A 23089-nucleotide genomic window follows, 5' to 3' on the forward strand; every position below is an offset into this window, starting at 1 on the left:
CTATTTCTTTCTCTTGCTTTCGTTTATGTTTGTTTGGAGAAGTTAGATACTAAGTTGGCTATATATAGAGAACATGAACTGCCTGAAACAGCTGGTTATTTTGTGTACAAATTATGACATGTTTGTAGTCTTTGTAGAGTCAGTATAAGGTTTCTTAAATATACCGTTCCATATACAACTAATGAGGTATATGAATTAAATAACGTCATAAGCATACAATCCGATTCTCTGAAGACAATAATAGAAACGTCAAAAAGATTCTCAAGGGTGTTGATTATTGGCCGACCTCCTTGGGGGCCTAGCCTTTGATGTACATCTCCCTGCGGGCCCAAGCGGGCATGGACGTCGAGTCGTCTGCCGGCGCATTCGTCCATCCTTCTCTCCTCGCCTGGTTGTCCAAGGCCAAGGTTTTGAGCAAAGCCTATTTGGTTGATGAGTTGCCTCATTAGATTGCTTTGGTCGTCCATTCTCAGAGCTAGCTGGTCAACTCTTAGATTAAGGTCTGCTTGACTTCGTGGATCGAGAGGAGAGAAATGCGCGGAGCCCAACTGCACACGGGCTAGGTTTTCATTGGAGGTGTATGCAGGAGCGTGCGTCGCGCGTGGAGGCAATGGAGGGAATGCTTGGAGTTGCTCCAAGACCAGCCCTAGGTCGGCGGTGGTAACGAGTCCACCTTGATGGGAAGTTTCGCCATGTTCGGCAGCGGTGGCCGGTGCGGTGGTGAGAGGTGGCGGTGCCACCATGTCGATCGCGGGATCGTGTGTAGAGTGGCTTTGGGCCGTCGCGGATCTAGCCATCGTGGCAGCTTTGCCTCTCGTGTTCATGCTTCCAACCATGGTTGTTTGGAAGACCTCGGTGGATTGAAAAATAGGAGGAACGGATTCCTTGAGCACGCGTTGAGTATACCTCGTGCTCTCAATGAAAGCACCAATTTGTTTGTGCAAATAATCTCACGGGAGAATATTCGCCCAAGATTCCTTCGTCTTCTCCTCCTCTCTTTCTCCCTGCAAAACAGATCGGAGTAAAAGACCACACCCGGGGGGTGTTGGCCAAAAGCCCTCCGATGCCTAAGTTAGGTAGGGTAATTCAAGGAAAACCGGGTGGCCGGAGCCGTGTGTGGTGGCCGGAGCCTTGTGTAAGAGAGAGAAAGAGAGGAGGTGGCTAGGGTTTTTGAGAAATAATTTCTGCAGAGCTTTAGTAAGAATTTAGGCGTACCTCAACCATTGTGTGTGGCTATGCTTTTATAGTAGTCTCGGAGGCTAGGGTTTCAGAGGAATAATTCCGTAGATGGAAGGGAATTACTCCTCCCCTTTTTGGAATTGATTTGATTAATTAGGGTAAATCAAATCCCTAATTGTGGTAGGTATCAAATCAAATCCTGATTCAATTAGGCAACTCCTCATTTAATTGGGAATCGTGGTAATTAACCAAATCAATTCTCAACCTAATTACGTAACGTTCAATTTAATTGGGTAATTTCCAATTAAATTGAATAACTCCCAATTAGGTTGATTAATTCCCAATTGGGTCAAATAATCCCCAAATGGTAGGAATTATTTGACCTAGGGTTTGATTTAATTAGGTTCCCACAAATGCCCCCTAGCTTCTGCATGGCGCGTAGTGGCATGTAGGAGATGTAAATTATCCGTTGGGCTGTCCAGCTGTAACTAGGCTTCCTTCGTGGACTTGGGCTCCCAAGTAGAGGAGGTGTTTGACTTGTGAACTGCTTGAGTAACCAGCCTATGTTTTGATTGCACGTCCTCCTTTAGAGATTTGTGAGTACCAGGGTCCCCCTTGAAGGACTTCGGGCATGCACTGCATATCCCGTAGAATGATTCCCCTTAGGAAGTTGGCGAGCACCAGGGTCCCCCTTGAGAGACTCCGGGTGTGTTCTGCACATCCCGTAGGATGATTTCCCTTAGGAAGTTGGCGAGCACCAGGGTCCCCCTTGAGGGACTCCGGGTGTGTTCTGCACATCCCGTAGGATGATTTCCCTTAGGAAGTTGGCGAGCACCAGGGTCCCCCTTGAGGGACTCCGGGTGTGTTCTTCACATCCCGTAGGATGCCTTGGTCGTCGCCCTGCGTCTCCTGTAGGATGCTACTTATGGGCAACTACATGATTATCTTGCCTCCCTTAGGAAACGGATAGGAACCTGGATATTTCCCGCAGGAAGCATGGAAACCTCCTTTTAAGAAATTCCTGGCGCACCCTGCGTCTCACTTAGGACGTTTTTTTAGCGGGCTGCGTCTCCAAACGGACGCTTTTAGTCGACACCCTGCGTCTCCCTTAGGACGCTCCTTATGGGCAACTGTGTGACTATCCTGCCTCCCTTAGGAAACAGATAGGAACCTGGATATTTCCCACAGGAAGCATGGCGACCACCTTTTAAGAAACTCCTGGCGCACCCTGCGTCTCCCTTAGGACGCTTTTTTAGCGGGCTGCGTCTCCAAACGGACGCTTTTAGTCGTCGCCCTGCGTCTCCCTTAGGACGCTCCTTATGGGCAACTGTGTGACTATCTTGCCTCTCTTAGGAAGCGGATAGGAATCTGGATACCTCCCTTAGGAAATTCCTGGCGTACCCTGCGTCTCCCGAAGGACGCTGCTTATGGGCAAATGTTGTGTTTCGTGGGCAGATGAGACATTTTGGAATGAGAAACTGAACTTATATTGATATTCATAAGATTACAGTCCTCTATTCGAAAATGATAACAACTCGGCACAAAACTTAGAACTTCTAGCAGTCAGGAGGAAACACTACGGATAATACTTTCGAAGATGGTGAGCATTCCATTGTCGCGGTATTTCCTTCCCCTCTATAGTGTCGAGTGTGTAGCTTCCTCTGCCCCTGAGCAGGTTGATCACATAAGGGCCTTCCCAGTTAGGATTCATCTTTTTTGACCCTTGTCTTGGTGCAGTAATGAAAGCCTTTCTTAGCACGAGGTCGCCTAGTTGAAATCGTCTGATCTTAGCTCTTTTGTCGTGGTAAGACTTCAACTGCTGCTGATAGGAGGCGACCCGGATAATGGTCTTCTCACGTTCGCCTTCAAGTAAGTCGAGATTGAGCCTCATCTGCTCGGAGTTTTGATCAACACTGCCCACTTCCAGACTTATGGAAGGGACAGTGATGTGAGGTAGTATGATTGCTTCTGTTCCATAGGCGAGGGAAAATGGGGTTTCACCAGTCGATCTTCGTTTGGTGGTACGATAAGCCCATAGTACTCCGGGGAGTTCATCCACCCATTTTCCTTCGGCCCCTTCCAGCTTTTTCTTCAAGCAGTCCAATATGACTTTGTTAGATGCCTCGGCTTGTCCATTTCCTTGTGGATACCTCGGGGTGGACAAGTGTTGCTTGATCTTGTATTTCGCAAAAAAGGCGGTGATCTGCTTGCCAATGAACTGTGAGCCATTGTCGGTAACCAGCGACTGCGGGCAGCCAAACCGACATATGATGTTTCTCCAGATGAATCGCTCCACATCGGCTTCTTTAGTAGAGGATAGAGCTTCGACCTCGATCCATTTAATAAAGTAGTCGGTGGCGACGATCATCATTTCTTTCTTGGCGGGCGCTGGTGGCAAGGGACCCACTAGGTCGATGGGCCATTGCATAAACGGCCATGGACTGTTTTGCGGATGATAGACTTCGGCAGGCAGGTTAGGGATCGGCTTGTATCGCTGACAGCGATCATATTTCTTGACATATTCAGCGGAGTCATGACGCATGGTAGGCCAGAAGTAGCCTATATTTAGAGCTTTCTGGGCGAGCGACCTGCCCCCAGAGTGGTTGCCACACTCGCCGTCGTGAATTTTACGGAGAACCTCAAGTGTTTGAGGGTACTTTATGCAGGTGAGATGAGGGCCGGAGTATGATCTGCGGATGAGCTTGTTGCCATGCATGTAGTATCTCGCGGCCTTCTGCTGGACCTTTCTAGCTTCGGACTTGTCCGTTGGCAGGTTTTCATTCGTCAAATAGTCGATGATGGGGTCTTGCCAACTGGGTCCTCGTCTATCTGCATGCTATCGATTAGCTCTATTTCTTCAATGCTTGGTCGGTCAAGGTGTTCGACCGGGATGGAGCGTCTGAACTGGCTATCCAGCGCTGATCCTAGGCTTGCCAGTGCGTCTGCATGAGCGTTCTCTGCCCGGGGCACTTGTTGGATGATGAAGGTGGGAAATGCCTTCAACAGCTCTTGGACTTTGTCAAGGTACAAGATCATCCTTGGGTGCTTTGCCATGTATTCACCTGAGGCTTGATTCGTGATCAATTGTGAGTCTGAGTAGATGGCTAGCTTTTTGATTGCGAGCTCTTTTGCCAAGCGTAGGCCAGGGAGCAATGCCTCGTATTTTGCCTCGTTGTTCGAGGCCGAGAAGCCAAGCGTAATAGCTTGCTCCAACAGGGTTCCATCCGGAGTGGTGATGACGACCCCTGCTCCAGCTCCTTTTTAGTTCGACGCTCCGTCTACGAGCAACTGCCACATGTCTCTGGGTTGACTAGGTTCTGCGGAGGTCCCGTCTGCTTTTGAACTTTCCTTCTTTTGGTTGACCAACTTCTCTTTTTCGGCTGACGGGGTGAATTCTACGACGAAGTCTGCTAAAGCCTGGGCTTTTATTGCAGTTTTTGGCCTGTAGAGGAGGTCATATTGGCTTAGCTCTATAGCCCACTTCATGAGTCGCTGAGAAGCATCAGGGCTGTGGAGGATTGATCTCAAAGGAAAGTCGGTCATGACGATGACTCGATGAGCTTGGTAGTAGGGTCGTAGCTTTCTCGCAGAAACTACAAGAGCCAAAATAAGTTTCTCCAACTTCGGGTAGCGAGTTTCTGCATCGAGGAGAGCTTTTGATATGTAGAATATCGGATGTTGGGCCCCCAGCTCTTCTCGGATGAGAGCTGAACTAATAGCTGAGTTGGACACTACCAGGTATACAAACAAGTCCTCACCAGGGACTGGCTTTGAGAGCAGAGGAGGTGAGGTGAGGTAAGTCTTCAGACTTTGGAAAGCTACTTCGCACTCCTCGTCTCATTTGTCTCTTTGTCCTTTCTTCAAAGCTTTGAAGAATGGTCTGCACTTGTCAGTTGATCTCGAGAGGAATCGGTTGAGGGCCACTGCTCTGCCCATCAGACTTTGTATTTCCTTCACCGTGGAGGGCGATTTCATCTCGAGAATGGCTTTGATTTGGCGTGGGTGTGCCTCGATACCTTGTTGCGTGACTAGGTATCCCAAGAATCGGCCGGAGGATACACCAAATGTGCATTTACTTGGATTCAACTTCATGCGATACTGGCGGAGCAAGCTGAATGACTCAGCAAGATTTCCAATGTGATCTGCACGTTTTGGGGCTTTGACCAGCATGTCATCCACGTAGACCTCCATAGTTTTGCCGATCTGCTCCTTGAATATTTTATTTACAAGCCTTTGATAGGTTGCTCCGGCGTTCTTCAGCCCAAAGGGCATGACCTTGTAGCTGTAGGTCCCTCTCTTGATGATGAAAGAAGTTTTCGCCTTGTCATCCTCTTGCATCAGGATTTGGTTATAGCCGGAGTAGGAGTCCATGAAGCTGAGCAGCTGATTGCCAGAAGTGGAATCCACGAGTTGGTCGATTCTCGGCAATGGGAAGTTGTCTTTAGGACATGCCTTGTTAAGGTCTGTGTAATCGACGCAAACTCTCCATTTGCCCTTTTCTTGTTTTGCCACCAAGACAACGTTGGCAAGCCATTTTGAGTAGGAGACCTCTTCGATGAAGCCGGCAGCTAGAAGTTGCGTCTCTTCTGCGCCACTGGCTTGCACGTGGGGTTGACGTGGAGTCGATGACAGATGATGTTTGGGTCGATGCCAGGCATGTCTGATGGCGACCATGCGAACATGTCTTTGTTGCTCTGGAGGAATGTGGTAAACTCCACATTCTCTTCTGGGCTTAAGCGCGAGCCGATCCGCGCTTTCCTATCTGGCTGGTCAGGATCCAAGGGTATTAACTCGACGTCCTCCTCGGGTTTCCATCCTTCTTCCGGAAAGACCACTGGACGGATTTCCTCGGCTTGGTCCTGACGCTTTGATTGTTATAAGATAGCAAGATTCGGTTGCTCAACCTCCCCCAGATTTGCCTGGCTCACAGGGAGAAACTGCGTTTGTTTGCCTTTCTTCAGCCCTTGGGCGGAGCATTTCCTCGCCATTGCTTGATCGCTGTTGATTTGGCCGACACCACCCCCAGGGATTGGGTACCGAATTTTCTGATGTATGGCGGAGGTGATGGCATTGATCTTGCCAATCCATGGTTTGCCCAAGATGCCGTTGTAGGGTGAGACCTCATTAATGACCATGAATGTTTGCAAACTGATCACAGGTGGGGAGTAAACGTCGAGGTCTATCGTGCCCACGGTAATCGTTGTTGCACCATTAAAGCCAGTCAGCGATCTGGCTAACTTGTTGATCTTTGTCTCCAAGCCCATCTGTTAGATGACCGCCAGTTGTAGGATATTGGCTGCGTTGCCCTCATCTGCATGGATTCGGTTGACCATGGCCTGAGCGATTTGAATGCTGATGACAAGGGCGTCGTTATGTGGCCTGTCGGGCCGATCAGATCTTTCTTTTGGAAGCCGATCACAGGATCGTCTTCTGCTGGTGGAGGGCCGGTCGATACTTGGGATATTACAGTGGCCTGTTTGATCTTCCTCTTCTTTTCTTTGCTGGTCAGCCCAGACTCCTCGGAGTCGGCTAGGATTGTGTTAATCCTTATGACCTTCTGAGGCGACTCCTTGGCAGTGTCTCGATCTTCAATCCGTTGGATGGCCTGCTTCGCAACGAATTCAGTGCAGTGGCTTTCTCTCACGAGTTCTTCAAGATGCGCTTTCCAAGCGAAGCAGTTGTTCGTAGTGTGTCCGTGCGTTCTATGGAAGGCACAGTATTTGCTAGTGTCCCTATTGTCCGGATCTCCCTTCAAGGGTAGTGGTCTTCTTACCCAAGGTTTGTTCTTCACTGGGGCCAAGATTTGATGTATGGGGATGATGAACTTGGTGTAGTTTTCTCCTGCCGCAGCCTCCCCTTATGGGTGCGACATGCACCTGTCTTTGTTTCGGTTGTTAAATCTGTCGCCTCTTTGGCCTGCCCACTTAGTTGGCTGATCTTCCTGCTTTATAGACTTCTTTGCGGCGATTCGATCGTCATCCCAGAGCGCGTAGCTTTCCGCAGTCGCGTAGACCTCTGCCAGCGTCTGGCTGGGAGTGATAGTCAGCTCGCGATACAAGTCGTGCTCAGCTGGAAAGCCTTTCTTGAAAGCGGAGGACGCGATTCGGTCGTCACATCCTACAATGTTCGCCTTTTCTGCCTTGAATCTCTTGATGTAATCTCGAAGGGATTCGTCAGACTTATTGCGCAGGTTGTACAGGTGGTCAGGATTCTTCTTGATTGTCCGGTAAGAGGTGTATTCTTTGGTGAAGACATAAGCTAGCTCCTTGAAGCTACTGATCGACCTGGATGGTAGGGTGTGGAACCAGTCTTGGGCTGCTCCTTACAAGGTTATCGTAAATACCTTGCACATTAGCGCGTCGTCAGCCTGGTGGAGGATCATAACACTTTTGAAGTGTTTTAAGTGGCTCTCGGGATCGGAATCCCCTTTGAAGTGTATGAACGAGGGCGTCGAGAATCGCTTCGGGTGAACGGCCTGCTCGATATCGAGGGTGAAATGCGTAGAGCTCACCTGGTCCATCTCCTTACGTAGTGAATCCTCGAAGTTTCCTTCGGTCTTCAAGTCTCGAAGTCGGTCATTCACAAGCTTCTCAACGTCTTCTGCACACATTGCTGGTCGGTTACGTTGGCGACCTCCACGATATTGACTGACTTCCTCATTGTCCTCCGAGGGTTGACCTTCTCGCCTGGGCTGCCTAGTTGGAGTGTTGGTGGACTGCGCCTGCGAAAGATTCTCTGTAACTTGTCGACGAGAATTGGTTCTCCGAGAGTGAGTAACGGAGCGTCTTTCCTCATGGTCCTTATTGTGAGGGTTGTCCAACTGGCCTCCCTGGGGGTCTAGCCTTTCGAGAGCGCTTCTCTGTGAGTTGACAGCTGAGCGCCTTTCTTCGCGATCCTCGTTGCGATGGTTGTTTGGCCGACCTCCTTGGGGGCCTAGCCTTTGATGTACATCTCCCTGCGGGCCCAAGCGGGCACGGACGTCGAGTCGTCTGCCGGCGCATTCGTCCATCCTTCTCTCCTCGCCTGGTTGTCCAAGGCCAAGGTTTTGAGCAAAGCCTATTTGGTTGATGAGTTGCCTCATTAGATTGCTTTGGTCGTCCATTCTCAGAGCTAGCTGGTCAACTCTTAGATTAAGGTATGCTTGACTTCGTGGATCGAGAGGAGAGAAATGCGCGGAGCCCAACTGCACACGGGCTAGGTTTTCATTGGAGGTGTATGCAGGAGCGTGCGTCGCGCGTGGAGGCAATGGAGGGAATGCTTGGAGTTGCTCCAAGACCAGCGCTAGGTCGGCGGTGGTAACGAGTCCACCTTGATGGGAAGTTCCGCCATGTTCGGCGGCGGTGGCCGGTGCGGTGGTGAGAGGTGGCGGTGCCACCATGTCGATCGCGGGATCGTGTGTAGAGTGGCTTTGGGCCGTCGCGGATCTAGCCATCGCGGCAGCTTTGCCTCTCGTGTTCATGCTTCCAACCATGGTTGTTTGGAAGACCTCGGTGGATTGAAAAATAGGAGGAACGGATTCCTTGAGCACGCGTTGAGTATACCTCGTGCTCTCAATGAAAGCACCAATTTGTTTGTGCAAATAATCTCACGGGAGAATATTCGCCCAAGATTCCTTCGTCTTCTCCTCCTCTCTTTCTCCCTGCAAAACAGATCGGAGTAAAAGCCCACACCCGGGGGGTGTTGGCCAAAAGCCCTCTGATGCCTAAGTTAGGTAGGGTAATTCAAGGAAAACCGGGTGGCCGGAGCCGTGTGTGGTGGCCGGAGCCTTGTGTAAGAGAGAGAAAGAGAGGAGGTGGCTAGGGTTTTTGAGAAATAATTTCTGCAGAGCTTTAGTAAGAATTTAGGCGTACCTCAACCATTATGTGTGACTATGCTTTTATAGTAGTCTCGGAGGCTAGGGTTTCAGAGGAATAATTCCGTAGATGGAAGGGAATTATTCCTCCCCTTTTTGGAATTGATTTGATTAATTAGGGATTTGATTAATTAGGGTAAATCAAATCCCTAATTGTGGTAGGTATCAAATCAAATCCTGATTCAATTAGGCAACTCCTCATTTAATTGGGAATCATGGTAATTAACCAAATCAATTCTCAACCTAATTAGGTAACGTTCAATTTAATTGGGTAATTTCCAATTAAATTGAATAACTCCCAATTAGGTTGATTAATTCCCAATTGGGTCAAATAATCCCCAAATGGTAGGAATTATTTGACCTAAGGTTTGATTTAATTAGGTTCCCACAATTATATCACCGTATGCACGTATCATTTTTGTATCTACTGTGTGTTTCGGATCTGTATGAGATGGCTTGATTCAAATACTAGATGATTCATCACTAACAGAAATACTAAAAGATCCATCAACAATAAATAAATAAAAAATTGAAAGAGTCTTTTGACGAAAATTGAGGTTCCAATTAATGCAAGACAATTCTTCACATCCTTACATCTTTAAAAATTGAGACGCCTGTAATAAAACCTAGAACTGACAGAGATTCAAATGAGCCTAACCAGGCCTGATATGCAATGCAATCATGCACGATTCTTAAATGTTTGGAATTTCAGATTGTCAATGAAAACCAATTTTCCAATATCGCACCTTAAAATACAGAGAGGTTATTATTTGATTGACATACATTGTTTGATTCTTCTTCAACAGCCTAAGTTTTTGGGGTCAATATGTTGTCTAACATAATATCAAAACCTCCAGTCCTCATTTTCTCTATATAGTTCCTTTCTGGCAAACCATCTCCCAGTGAAAGACACTTTAAAGACAATAGGAAAATCCTTAAAATTTATACTAGAGAAAGCATTGTTCTTGTTTTATTTTCATCTGAAGGTGACATATGACATATTGTCTCAGTCTGAAGAAACAAACAAGTGGTCAATTCTAAGTTACATACACGATGCCATTCCCATATACGGATTTAACTTTTCAATAAAATCTTATTTTGATTGGTAGGATCTTAACGGCGATTATAATATCGTATGTTGACATAGGAGTATGTGGGGCTATTAGGTCTACCACATGGATCACATGATTGTGATATCATATTAGAATGTGAGCATGAAATAGGAACTATAGATAGGAGTATGTCATGAAAAATAACCATGCCTTAGGGTCTGGACTAAAATTTTGACCCTAAGCATAATTGAGAAATAGGAACTATAGATAGGAGTATTATACAATTATTCTGCCGTTGCCGTTATGTTGATATGGAGTGTATAATATATTGAATTTCAAACCAAGTTGGCAAAGAAACTATTAGCTCTTTTCAGAGTCGGAATGCAGTATTGTCGTTCTGCTAATATCATCAGGATAACGCGGTTGGGGAATTCCTATATATATATCAACCATCAATGCATCAAATCAAGCATATCCCACACAAGGGCACCAATAGTAGTAAGAGAGAGAGAGAGAGAGAGAGAGAGAGAGAGAGAGAGAGAGAGAGAGAGAGAGAGAGAGAGAAATGAAGAGCTTTTTCTCAAATGGGTCCATTGTCCTACTAGTCATTCTCCTTTCAACAATTTGCTTGGTGGCTGAAGCTCAGCAATGTCGTCCAAGCGGTAAGATTAGAGGAAGGAAGGCCCCTGCTGGACAATGAATGACTCTGACTGCTGCGTTGCCGGCAAAATGTACCCGACCTACAAATGTTCACCGCCATTGTCCGGGAACACCAAGGCCTACCTAACTCTCAACAGTTTTGAGAAAAATGGAGACGGAGGTGGTCCATCAGAATGTGACAACCAATACCACAATGACAACACACCGGTTGTGGCATTGTCCACTGGATGGTACAACAATGGAGGAAGGTGCCATAACCACATCAGAATTAATGGTAACGGGCGCAGTGTGGTGGCCATGGTGGTAGATGAGTGTAACTCTACCGAGGGATGTGATGCAGACCATGACTACCAACCTCCTTGTCCTAACAACATTGTTGATGCTTCAAAGGCTGTCTGGAAAGCCTTGGGTGTGCCTGAGGACAACTGGGGTGGCTTAGATATCACATGGTCCGACGCTTAGTTATATCAGTGTGATCTGTCTAGCTAGCTTGCTTTCTGTCTATGTATGTGTAATATATTTTATAATATATATGTGTGTTATAGAATTCAACATTGAGGATTGGCTTCTGATTGTGTGAACATACTGAATATAGAACATTACAAAACATGGACTTCTTTGTTTTTTTCTGCATGTCACCACTAGCATTGCAGGTTTAAGCTTCAGATCTCAGCCAGTTTGTAAAAAGAAGAATGAAGGGGAAGGAGAAAGGCACCTGAACAAATCTTGTTCTTCATCTTCTTCCTTCTCTTACTTTGATAAAATTTTGGTTTGAGGATCCTAAGTTTGCAGCAACTGTGTTTTTTTATCCATTTTTCCTGTCAAATTTTTAGATATTTGTAGCTTCCTAGTGCATCTATGTTGGATGATCTTGGTTGATTCCAATACTAGAGAGATCCTTCAGGTTCTAAATCTTAAGGCAAGACTAAGTCTTGGACCGGAAGAGATGCAAATAAGCCTAATTAAGCTTGAGATCCTACTAAAAAAATGTTTCAGCTTTTGTGATGAAAATGCAAAACAACCTTTTCTTTTTCTTTTGGCTTTGAAAGATCATTTGGCATTTCCTGTATCCAATTAGCTTGTCCTATAGAAGTGGTTTACATGCATTTAAATATCAGATTGTCTCACCAAACACCCTGTCTAAAGAAGTTGTTTATATCAACATAAGAGTAGCAGACAGTAAAGACTAGTTTACATTTTGAAATCCAAGAGATATATATATATATATACATACACACACTATCTAACCAGCTTGTCCAAAAGAAGCACCCTGTCTAAACAAGTAGTTTGAATGCAAGGGTTCAAAGGCATCGAAATGGCGTCTTACAGCTCTAGTAGTAGAATACTTACCCTCACACACCTACGACAAGAATTCGACTGTCCATCCCCCTCTCCAGGTTGTGGATAATTTGAACCAAAAGTAAGAAGATGACAATTTCACTATGCTATATTTAGTTTGAATTTAGCATTATGATATCAATTTAACATTGAAATGGTTTAAGTTTATCTTCATGGTTTGAATTTACCATCACATGTAGGCATAGTAGACTTATTTCCTTTGAGGAAATAAAAAAGGAGATTGAAGTTTCTTTATTAGTATCCAGGCACACATGCATGTAGAATCGCAACATATTCTAATACAGACGTTGCTTTCACGTTCTGCTTATGTGAGTGATGCTATGATAGGCATAATCCTTGCTATCTAAATGCTTGAAAATTAAACTGAGCTTTATGTTCTCGGGCTGAGGTTGACTGAAGTTCAACAAAATAGTAGTCTGGTCCAGTGGATCCGTAAGCTATAAGATCGATTTTTATAGGTATAATGAACAGCATTGTAGCCTTAGCAGCAGATGGGTTCAAAGATTTATTTTAGCAAGAGTATCATATTGTATGTATAATATACAATTGTCTTCTTGCGTTTGGCTTTTGGGAATTGATTCAGATTTTAACATTTTAAAACTAAATCCTCAATGGCCAAGAAGGATGTGCATAATTAAAAGGATTAATTTAGGTTTTGACTCTTAGCAGAATTATTGGGGAATATTTATTTTTAAAAGATTGAAGCCATTAGGCCAAGTCCATTACGTTCATGGAGTGTATAATCCATATTCTGCGTAACAAATGATATGTTGAATAGTGATTAGTAAATATAATTAATTAGTAAACATTACTTTTTAGCCACATATGCAGAGGAGTTACCTCTAGAAGTATATGCTTTACTTCTTGCCCACAAAAAAAAAAAAAAAGTATATTTTACTTGTAGCCCACAATATTCGTTTTAGTATACACGTAGCTTCGTGCCTTATGTAAGTGTTAGACCAATGCCGATTAGCGAAGGACTTAGTATTTCCCTATCCATTGAAGATGTTTTTGTTGCCGACATGGTGTTTAGGGGTAGTTGTGTTCACGTGGGTGACGTAGTGTTAGAAGCGGATTTGATTCCTTTGGATATCATCGACCTTGATGTTATTATGGGAATGAATTGGTTGGCAAGACACAATTTTCAATAGATTGTTTCCGGAAGGATATTGTATTTCGAAGCCCCTGACAATTCGAGATATGAAGAGCGTAAGGTTGTCCCGTTGTATTTGATTCGGCCTTAACAACAAAACAGTTACTTAAGAAGGGGTCAATATGTCTCCCAAAAAAAAGGGTGATGAAAATAGTCATTGTAAGAACCAAAAAACCCATAAAATAGCCATGCATAAACTTAAGAATTTCATTTTTTTAAAAATCAAAAAACAAGACGTATATCCGAGCGGCTATACTCGTTTTTATTTATTTATTTAAGCAGTACAGCCACGCGGCAATTCATTTTAAATATATATTTTTATTTAAGGGGTATAGCCGCCCGGCTATACAGTTTAAATATATTCTTTTATTGAAGGAGTATAGCCGCTCGGCTATACTCTTTTAATTATATATAATAATTATTTTTTTTAAGGAGTATCGCCGCTGGCTATACGGTTTAAGTATATTTTTTATATTTTTAATTAAAGAGTATAGCCGCATGGCTATACTGTTTAAATATATATATATTTTTTATTTAAGGAGTTTAAAGACTTGGATAATGACCTAATTGTCATGGATAATACTCTAAACTATTCTTATCGATAAACAAAAAATCAGAGAATTTTTTATTTATTTTAAAGGACGTAGTATTACATTCTGTCTCGTGCCACTACCTTATATATTACATTGTCTTGTGGCCGCTATGTGACTGACACCTTTCCAGGTTCTGGTTCTTCTTGGTGGGGTTTATCGGTTTCGGATTTGAATGGCAGTACTTGTAAATCTTATGATTGCAAACTGTTGTAATCAAGGTTAGTGGTATGGATGTTGGTAGCAAGATTACTATTGATTTGCTCCAGTGGTGTTGGTAGCTGAATTCAAATCTTGTTTAGTAAAAGTTGTTTTACCATCCTGTTCCAAGTAGCGATTCAAAGTAATTTTGAGGTTATATGTATTCGTAAAACAGAGTGTGTCCAGGAACGAAAGAAGCTGCAGAGGAATCTGCATTTGTCTTACAAGCCCTTAATTTCATGAGAAACCAAATTCTAATTGTCATCTCCACATACAAACATCTAAAAAATTCTTGCAGGATCTCTCTTAGAGAATGTCTAAAGCAAGGGGCAATGACAAGGGGCTAGGTGCTGTTTTAACCCCTTAAAATGGTACTATTCGCAAAATATAGCCTCTCAAATTTTTCGGGGTCCTAGGGTTAGGGGATAAAACACAAAATTTGTTATTTTATGTGATAAAAAATCAAAGCATAAAAAAAGCAACCCAAAAATTTATTTTTGTAAACAATTTTGAGGGGCTTGGAATATATAAAAAAAAGCAACTGAAAAAACAAGTAAAAAAGGTTCGGAGTATATAATAATAATAAAAATTATTTAAAAAAAAAAAAAAAAAACTAAACAGCACAACAACTAGCCGTTAGGCAATTGTTATTGAAGGCGCCACATGGCAGATCCTCATAGGCCAAAGCATTTGGAAAAGCAGCTTTTGATGCCCCACTTTTTTTTTTCTTCCAAAAACTGACTATGGGGTCCACTCTTGCCCGGCCCTTGGGCAAAACTAAAATCTTATCTTGCTTTCGGCCAAATTGGATTGGGTCAAACATATGCATTAGAAAGTGTTTTTTTATATAAAATAATGCTACTCTTACCACATTTGTATACCATATTTTTATACTATCTTATGTGGCAGCTGAGATGGACATCCATATCAATTTAAATTATTTAATATTTTCTTTTCCTTTATGATTTATTCTAATATTTGTTTTTCAAATTGTCTTAATTAAAATACACTTTATTGATTTAATTGATGTGACATATAATATGGACATACCACATCATGTGGTATAAAAATGTTAGATAAAAATGTGGTAAGTGTAGCATTACTCTTTTTTATATTTGAGGCTAGATCTGGACCTAGCCCAGGCTAAGTAAGTCTCATTAGACAACTCTCCTCCTTACAGAATCCTGAAGGGAACAACTTTGAATCTAGCAAGCAGGCTTATAGAACTTAATCAAAGTTTTTCCTGAAATTTAATCCTACCTCTAAACTTTTATCAAAGCAATGCGTGAAATTTGACATTCAAAAGATTGATGAACAAGTAAAGCATTACTGGTTTCTAATGCCTTTTCTTTTCGACGTAAGATTTGTGTTCAAAAATTTCATTTGTAGGGTATTTTGTGTTATTTTTGGTGAAGCGGGGATATATAAGATATGTGATTACACTAATGGAGATGTTTATTTTACAAGACAATGTAGTATGTTATGTTGTCACACATATGATATGGATCTATTGGTTATGTCAACTGTTGTTTGAATGTATGGTGCTCGGTTGAAAGCTCAATAGTATAATGTGCCAAATATCTTAACAAAATTACTTGTTTCATTATTTCAATTAAAACTTGATACACCAGCAACTTGGAAATAGAGGAAAGAAGAAATTAGAGATAATCAAAGTGCAGGCAGCCTCACAATCTTAACACTATCAGGTATGAGCTAACAAACCCAATGAACCTCTCACACTGATTTTATTACAAGATGGAAGAAACATCTCAATTAGGCATCAGACCAGAATATATCCAATTCACCCCAGTCACTTTCTGGCACTCCCAAGGCCTTCCAAACAGCTTTGGAGGCATCCACAATATTGTTAGGGCATGGAGGCTGGTAATCATGATCAGCATCACATCCCACGGTGGAGTCACACTCATCAACAACCTTGGCTTTGACACTCCTTCCGTTACCATGGATGATAATGTCGTCTAAACACCGGCTCCTTTTGTTGAACCACCCCGTTGACAAAGCCACGACACGGGTGCTATCCGAGTGGTATTTGTTGTCACATTCACTTGGAGCACCACCATCACCACCCTTCTGAAAGCTGTTGATGGTCAAGGTTGCTTTTGTACGCTTAGACACCCGCGGCGAGCACGTGTAAGTGGTGTAAAACTTGCCTTTTTCACAGCAGTCGGACTGATTGTCCTTGTTGCATTGTCCCTTAGGAGGCTTTGTCCCCCTGATCTTGCCGCTAGGCTTGCATGTTTGAGCTTCAATGCTCCAGTTTGAAGCAAGAATGATTAAGATGGAGAGAAAAGCACCTGAGAAAATTTGATTCTTCATCTTTTTCTTTCTCTTGCTTTCGTTTATGTTTGTTTGGAGAAGTTAGATACTAAGTTGGCTATATATAGAGAACATGAACTGCCTGAAACAGCTGGTTATTTTGTGAACAAATTATGACATGTTTGTAGTCTTTGTAGAGTCAGTATAAGGTTTCTTAAATATACCGTTCCATATACAACCAATGAGGTATATGAATTAAACAACGTCATAAGCATACAATCCGATTCTCTGAAGACAATAATAGAAACGTCAAAAAGATTCTCAAGGGTGTTGATTATATCACCCTATGCACGTATCATTTTTGTATCTACTGTGTGTTTCGGATCTGTATGAGATGGCTTGATTCAAATACTAGATGATTCATCACTAACAGAAATACTGAAAGATCCATCAACAATAAATAAATAAAAAATTGGAAGAGTCTTTTGACGAAAATTGAGGTTCCAATTAATGCAAGACAATTCTTCACATCCTTACATCTTTAAAAATTGAGACGCCTGTAATAAAACCTAGAACTGACAGAGATTCAAATGAGCCTAACCAGGCCTGATATGCAATGCAATCATGCACGATTCTTAAATGTTTGGAATTTCAGATTGTCAATGAAAACCAATTTTCCAATATCGCACCTTAAAATACAGAGAGGTTATTATTTGATTGACATACATTGTTTGATTCTTCTTCAACAGCCTAAGTTTTTGGGGTCAATACATAATATCAAAACCTCCAGTCCTCATTTTCTCTTTATATTTCTCTTTATACTACCTTCTCTGGTGCATGATTTAGGCTAGCTTGATATATATTGTTGTCTCATTCTCGGCCAATCAGTATAAAATTCATGACGGCCAATAGTTCCTTTCTGGCAAACCATCTCCCAGTGAAAGACACTTTAAAGACAATAGGAAAATCCTTAAAATTTACACTAGAGAAAGCATTGTTCTTGTTTTATTTTCATCTGAAGGTGACATATGACATATTGTCTCAGTCTGAAGAAACAAACAAGTGGTCAATTCTAAGTTACATACACGATGCCATTCCCATATACGGATTTAACTTTTCAATAAAATCTTATTTTAATTGGTAGGATCTTAACGGCGATTATAATATCGTATGTTGACATAGGAGTATGTGGGGCTATTAGGTCTACCACATGGATCACATGATTGTGATATTATATTAGAATGTGAGCATTCGGTCTAAAATCAATTGACAATAGGTGGAGAGACCCAAAAATAGTTTAAGTGCTCTCAACAGGGGAAACCCTCCAACCATAATTTTTCATGATTTTGCGTTATGCCCAACATCTTTTAAGCACTCTAAACAGGGGAGCCACTCCAACTCTAACTTTTCATGATTCCGTGAGTAGTAATTTAAAAAAATAAAAAAAGCAATTGCAAACAACGGTTGACATGGTACAAATAAAAAATTGAGAAATAGGAACTATAGATAGAAGTATGTCATGAAAAATGAGAAATAGGAACTATAGATAGGAGTATGTCATGAAAAATAACCATGCCTTAGGGTCTGGACTAAAATTTTGACCCTAAGCATAATTGAGAAATAGGAACTATAGATAGGAGTATTATACAATTATTCTGCCATTGCCGTTATGTTGATATGGAGTGTATAATATATTGAATTTCAAACCAAGTTGGCAAAGAAACTATTAGCTCTATTCTGAGTCGGAATGCAGTATTGTCGTTCTGCTAATATCATCAGGATAATGTGGTTGGGAATTCCTATATATATCAACCATCAATGCTTTATGCATCAAATCAACCATACCCCACACAAGGGCACCAATAGTAGTGAGAGAAAGAGAGAGAGAGAGAGAGAGAGAGAAATGAAGAGCTTTTTCTCAAATGGGTCCATTGTCCTACTAGTCATTCTCCTTTCAACAATTTGCTTGGTGGCTGAAGCTCAGCAATGTCGTCCAAGTGGTAAGATTAGAGGAAGGAAGGCCCCTGCTGGACAATGCAACAAGGAGAATGACTCTGACTGCTGCGTTGCCGGCAAAATGTACCCGACCTACAAATGTTCACCGCCATTGTCCGGGAGCACCAAGGCCTACCTAACTCTCAACAGTTTTGAGAAAAATGGAGACGGAGGTGGTCCATCAGAATGTGACAACCAATACCACAATGACAACACACCGGTTGTGGCATTGTCCACTGGATGGTACAACAATGGAGGAAGGTGCCATAACCACATCAGAATTAATGGTAACGGGCGCAGTGTGGTGGCCATGGTGGTAGATGAGTGTGACTCTACGGAGGGATGTGATGCAGACCATGACTACCAACCTCCTTGTCCTAACAACATTGTTGATGCTTCAAAGGCTGTCTGGAAAGCCTTGGGTGTGCCTGAGGACAACTGGGGTGGCTTAGATATCACATGGTCCGACGCTTAGTTATATCAGTGTGATCTGTCTAGCTAGCTTGCTTTCTGTCTATGTATGTGTAATATATTTTATAATATCTATGTATGTTATAGAAGTCAACATTGAGGATTGGCTTCTGATTGTGTGAACATACTGAATCTTGTATTATCTTATTTTGTTTATGTGAAAATATAGAACATTACAAAACATGGATTTCTTTGTTTTTTTCTGCATGTCACCACTAGCATTGCCGGTTTAAGCTTCAGATCTCAGCCAGTTTGTAAAAAGAAGAATGAAGGGGAAGGATAAAGGCACCTGAACAAATCTTGTTCTTCATCCTCTTCCTTCTCTTTGATAAAATTTTGGTTTGAGGATCCTAAGTTTGCAGCAACTCTGTTTTTTTTTTTTTTTCCCTTTTTTTCTGTCAAATTTTAAGATGTTTGTAGCTTCCTAGTGCATCTATGTTGGATGATCTTGGTTGATTCCAATACTAGAAAGATCCTTCAGGTTCTAAATCTTAAGGCAAGACTAAGTCTTGGACCGAAAGAGATGCAAATAAGCCTAATTAAGCTTGAGATGATACTAAAAAATGTTTTTGTTTTTCTGATGAAAATGCAAAACAACTTTTCTTTTTCCTTTGACTTTAAAAGATCATTTGGCATTTCCTGTATCCAAGTAGCTTGTCCTATAGAAGTGGTTTATATGCATTTAAATATCAGATTGTCTCACCAAACACCCTGTCTAAACTCTAAAGAAGTGGTTTATTCTGATTCTCTGCAGACAATAATAAAAACGTCAAAAAACCTTCTCAAGGGTGTTTCTTATCGGATCTGAGTCAGATGGCCTTCGTTGATTATGATTCATCACCAAAAGAAATACTGAAAGATCCGTCAATAAATAATTTTAAAAAAATACTAGAAAGATCCTTTTGACGGAACTTGCGGTTCCAGCCTCAAAACTAATGGGTGGCATGACCCAACTCCTTGTAAGTAACTTTTCAATGCGAGACAATTCTTCACATCCTTACACCGTTGGAGCTTGAGACAGCCTAGAACTGACAGAAATTCCAAACGAGCCTGACCATGCTTGATATGCAAATGCAATTATGCATATTATTCTTAGATCTTTGGAATGTCAGATTTTCAATGCAAACCAATTTTCCAATATCGCACCTTAAAATACAGAGAGGTTATTATTTAATTGACATAAATTGTTGGTCGATTCTTCAACAGCCCAAGTTTTTGGGGTTCAATGTCGTCTAACATAATACCAAAGCACTGATTGTAAGAGGTTTTGAATAAGTTCGAAAACCTCCAGTCCTCATTTTCTCTTTATATTTCTCTTTGTACAACCTTCGCACGCGCAGGATTTTGGGCTGCAAAATGTTAAGTTGATATATATTATTGTCTCATTCTCGAACAACTTAAGTTTTCGGGGTTCAATGATCATCTAATGGTATAGTAGTTCAAGTGCCTAGTGCATACCTTTCCTGTATCATGTGAAAATCTTTATTTCCGTCAGTAGATGAGGCACTAATAACGGCAGTATAAAATTCATGACGGCCAATAGTTCCTTTCTGGCAAAACCATCTCTCAGTGAAAAAACACTTAGACAAAGCATTCTTCTTGTTTTATTTTCATCTCTGAAGGTGACATATTAAAACATTATATCTTCTTCTTGTTGATGCCGTTCATGACACAGCAAAACAAAAACAAGTAGTCAATTCTAAGTGACATACACGATGCCATTCGCATATACGGTTTTAACTTTTCAATAGAGTACTTTATTTTGACTGGTGGGATCTTAACGACGATTATAATATTGTATCTGCTGTATGCTAATTTGTCATTGCAAATGAGTTGTGCCTTGTATGGAGGGGTGTTATCAACTCCAATTTTAATAATGGCCAAAAGAGGGGCAGTGTGTTGAGAGTATGATGGAAGCTTAAGACATGAACCATTCTTTTAAGTGACATGGGAGCATGTGGGGCCGTTGGGTCTAACACATGGATCACATTATTATGATATCATACTAGAATGTGAGCATTCAACCTAAAACCAATTACGTCAGAGTGGGGAGGCACAAAAATCTTTTTGGTTACATTGGAGTTTGAATGGGGTTCGAATTGGGGTGCCATGGGGGTAGGGAGGTGGTGGAAACCCATTGTCAGGCACAAAAATCTTTTAAGCACTCCCAACAGGGGAACTCCTCCAACTCTAACTTTCCATGATTTTGAGAGTAGTCTAAAAACAAAAAGCAAGTGCAAACAAGGGTTGTTCATGGTACAAATAAAAAATTGAATAATTTTAAACTGCCATTTGTAATGACATATCCAATCTTTCCTGCAATGAGAAATGAGAAATAGAAACTATAGAACAGAAGTATGTGCATGAAAATAACTATGCCCTGAGGGTCTGTACTGACTATACGCTTAGATATATTAAGTAGACAAGGTGCATGCCTATTCTTGTGCCTAATTCAATAAAATTTTGACCCTCGGCATAATTGAGTGAGAATCCATATTATAAAATTATTCCGCCTTTGCCGTCATGTTGATGGAGTGTATAATATATTGAACTTAAGCATATGTATAGTTATATTTTGATTGCTATTTTTTAAACCAAGTTGGCAAAGAAACTGATTAAGCTTTTTTCAGTGTCAGAATGTAATTTTGTCATTCTGCAAATATCACTAGGATAATATGGTTGGGGAATTCCTATATATATCACCCACAAATCAAGCATATCCCACACAAGATCACAAGTAGTAGTAAAAGAGAGAGAGAGAGAGAGAGAGAGAGAGAGAGAGAGAGAGAGAGAGAGAGAGAGAGAGAGAGAGAAGATGAAGAGCTCAGCAATTTTCTCAAGAGGATCCATTGCCCTACTCATCATTCTCCTTTCAACAATATGCTTGGTGACTGAAGGTCAGCAATGTCGTCCAAGTGGTAAGATTAGAGGAAGGAAGGCCCCTGCTGGACAATGCAACAAGGAGAATGACTCTGACTGCTGCGTTGCCGGCAAAATGTACCCGACCTACAAATGTTCACCGCCATTGTCCGGGAGCACCAAGGCCTACCTAACTCTCAACAGTTTTGAGAAAAATGGAGACGGAGGTGGTCCATCAGAATGTGACAACCAATACCACAATGACAACACACCGGTTGTGGCATTGTCCACTGGATGGTACAACAATGGACGAAGGTGCCATAACCACATCAGAATTAATGGTAACGGGCGCAGTGTGGTGGCCATGGTGGTAGATGAGTGTGACTCTACCGAGGGATGTGATGCAGACCATGACTACCAACCTCCTTGTCCTAACAACATTGTTGATGCTTCAAAGGCTGTCTGGAAAGCCTTGGGTGTGCCTGAGGACAACTGGGGTGGCTTAGATATCACATGGTCCGACGCTTAGTTATATCAGTGTGATCTGTCTAGCTAGCTTGTTGCTTTATGTGTATTGTATGTACTGTGTGGAATTTTCTCTGAAATATGTCTTGTATATTATAGAAGTCAATATAGAGCATTGACTTCTTCTATCTTATATTGTGGTCAATGGGAAATATAACACAATATCAAACATAGGTATCCATCTCTATGATATGGAGATGAACTGCTTGAAGCATCTATATATATATATATATATATATATATTTCCTTTTCTTCTCTGTAGAGTGAGTATTTATTACTTTGAAGATTCCTTTTCTTCTCTGTATATGAATTAAAAAGACTATAATATGTACAATCTAAAGTGAAGACAGTATGAAAAATCTCAGAAAGCTTCTAAGCACTGTTGATCATAGCACCATGTACGTAAGTGTCACTTTTATATTTACTGTTTATTTCCCAACTTGAATCTGTATTAGATTGACATGGATGGTTCCAATTCTAGCAAGAATCTTAAGATGTTCCCAAATTCTTGGATCCATCAGTATGAAAAATGAGAGAGTCTAGTCAACCTAAATATGATACCCAATGCTTGGAACCTCAGACTGTAAATCCAAAAGCAATTCTCATTTTTGCACCTACTAACTTTATGGGGAGACCCTATCTAACCAGCTTATCCAAAAGAAGCACCATGTCTAAACAAGTAGTTTGAATGCAAGGTTTAAAGGCATGGAAATGGCTTCTTACAGCTCTAGTAGTAGAATACTTACCCTCACACACCCACGACAAGAACTCGACTGTCCATCCCCTCTCCAGGCTTAGGATACTTTCAACCAAAAGAAAGAAGATGACAATTTCACTACACTATATTTAGTTTGAATTTAGCATTCATGATATCAATTTAACATTGATGGTTTCAGTTTATCTTCATGGTTTGAAT

The 23089-nt window shown here is 41.8% G+C and overlaps 3 protein-coding genes and 1 pseudogene across 3 annotated transcripts; 3 read left to right on the forward strand and 1 right to left on the reverse strand.

Moving 5' to 3' along the window:
• LOC18786249 lies at window positions 10606–11247 on the forward strand (annotated as a pseudogene).
• Window positions 15820–16383, reverse strand: LOC18786636 (putative ripening-related protein 1). Its single transcript, XM_007220063.1, has one exon. The coding sequence runs from the start codon at window positions 16381–16383 to the stop codon at window positions 15820–15822; it is 564 nt and encodes a 187-aa protein (XP_007220125.1).
• On the forward strand, window positions 18175–18917 carry LOC18786674 (putative ripening-related protein 1). The gene has a single exon (XM_007218411.2). It carries the CDS (start codon window positions 18227–18229, stop codon window positions 18791–18793), a length of 567 nt encoding a protein of 188 aa, XP_007218473.1. The 5' UTR covers window positions 18175–18226; the 3' UTR covers window positions 18794–18917.
• Window positions 21510–22409, forward strand: LOC18785056 (putative ripening-related protein 2). The gene has a single exon (XM_007219418.2). It carries the CDS (start codon window positions 21605–21607, stop codon window positions 22175–22177), a length of 573 nt encoding a protein of 190 aa, XP_007219480.1. The 5' UTR covers window positions 21510–21604; the 3' UTR covers window positions 22178–22409.

This window comes from Prunus persica, chromosome G2, assembly GCF_000346465.2.
Source record: "Prunus persica cultivar Lovell chromosome G2, Prunus_persica_NCBIv2, whole genome shotgun sequence".
Taxonomy (NCBI): Eukaryota; Viridiplantae; Streptophyta; class Magnoliopsida; order Rosales; family Rosaceae; genus Prunus; species Prunus persica.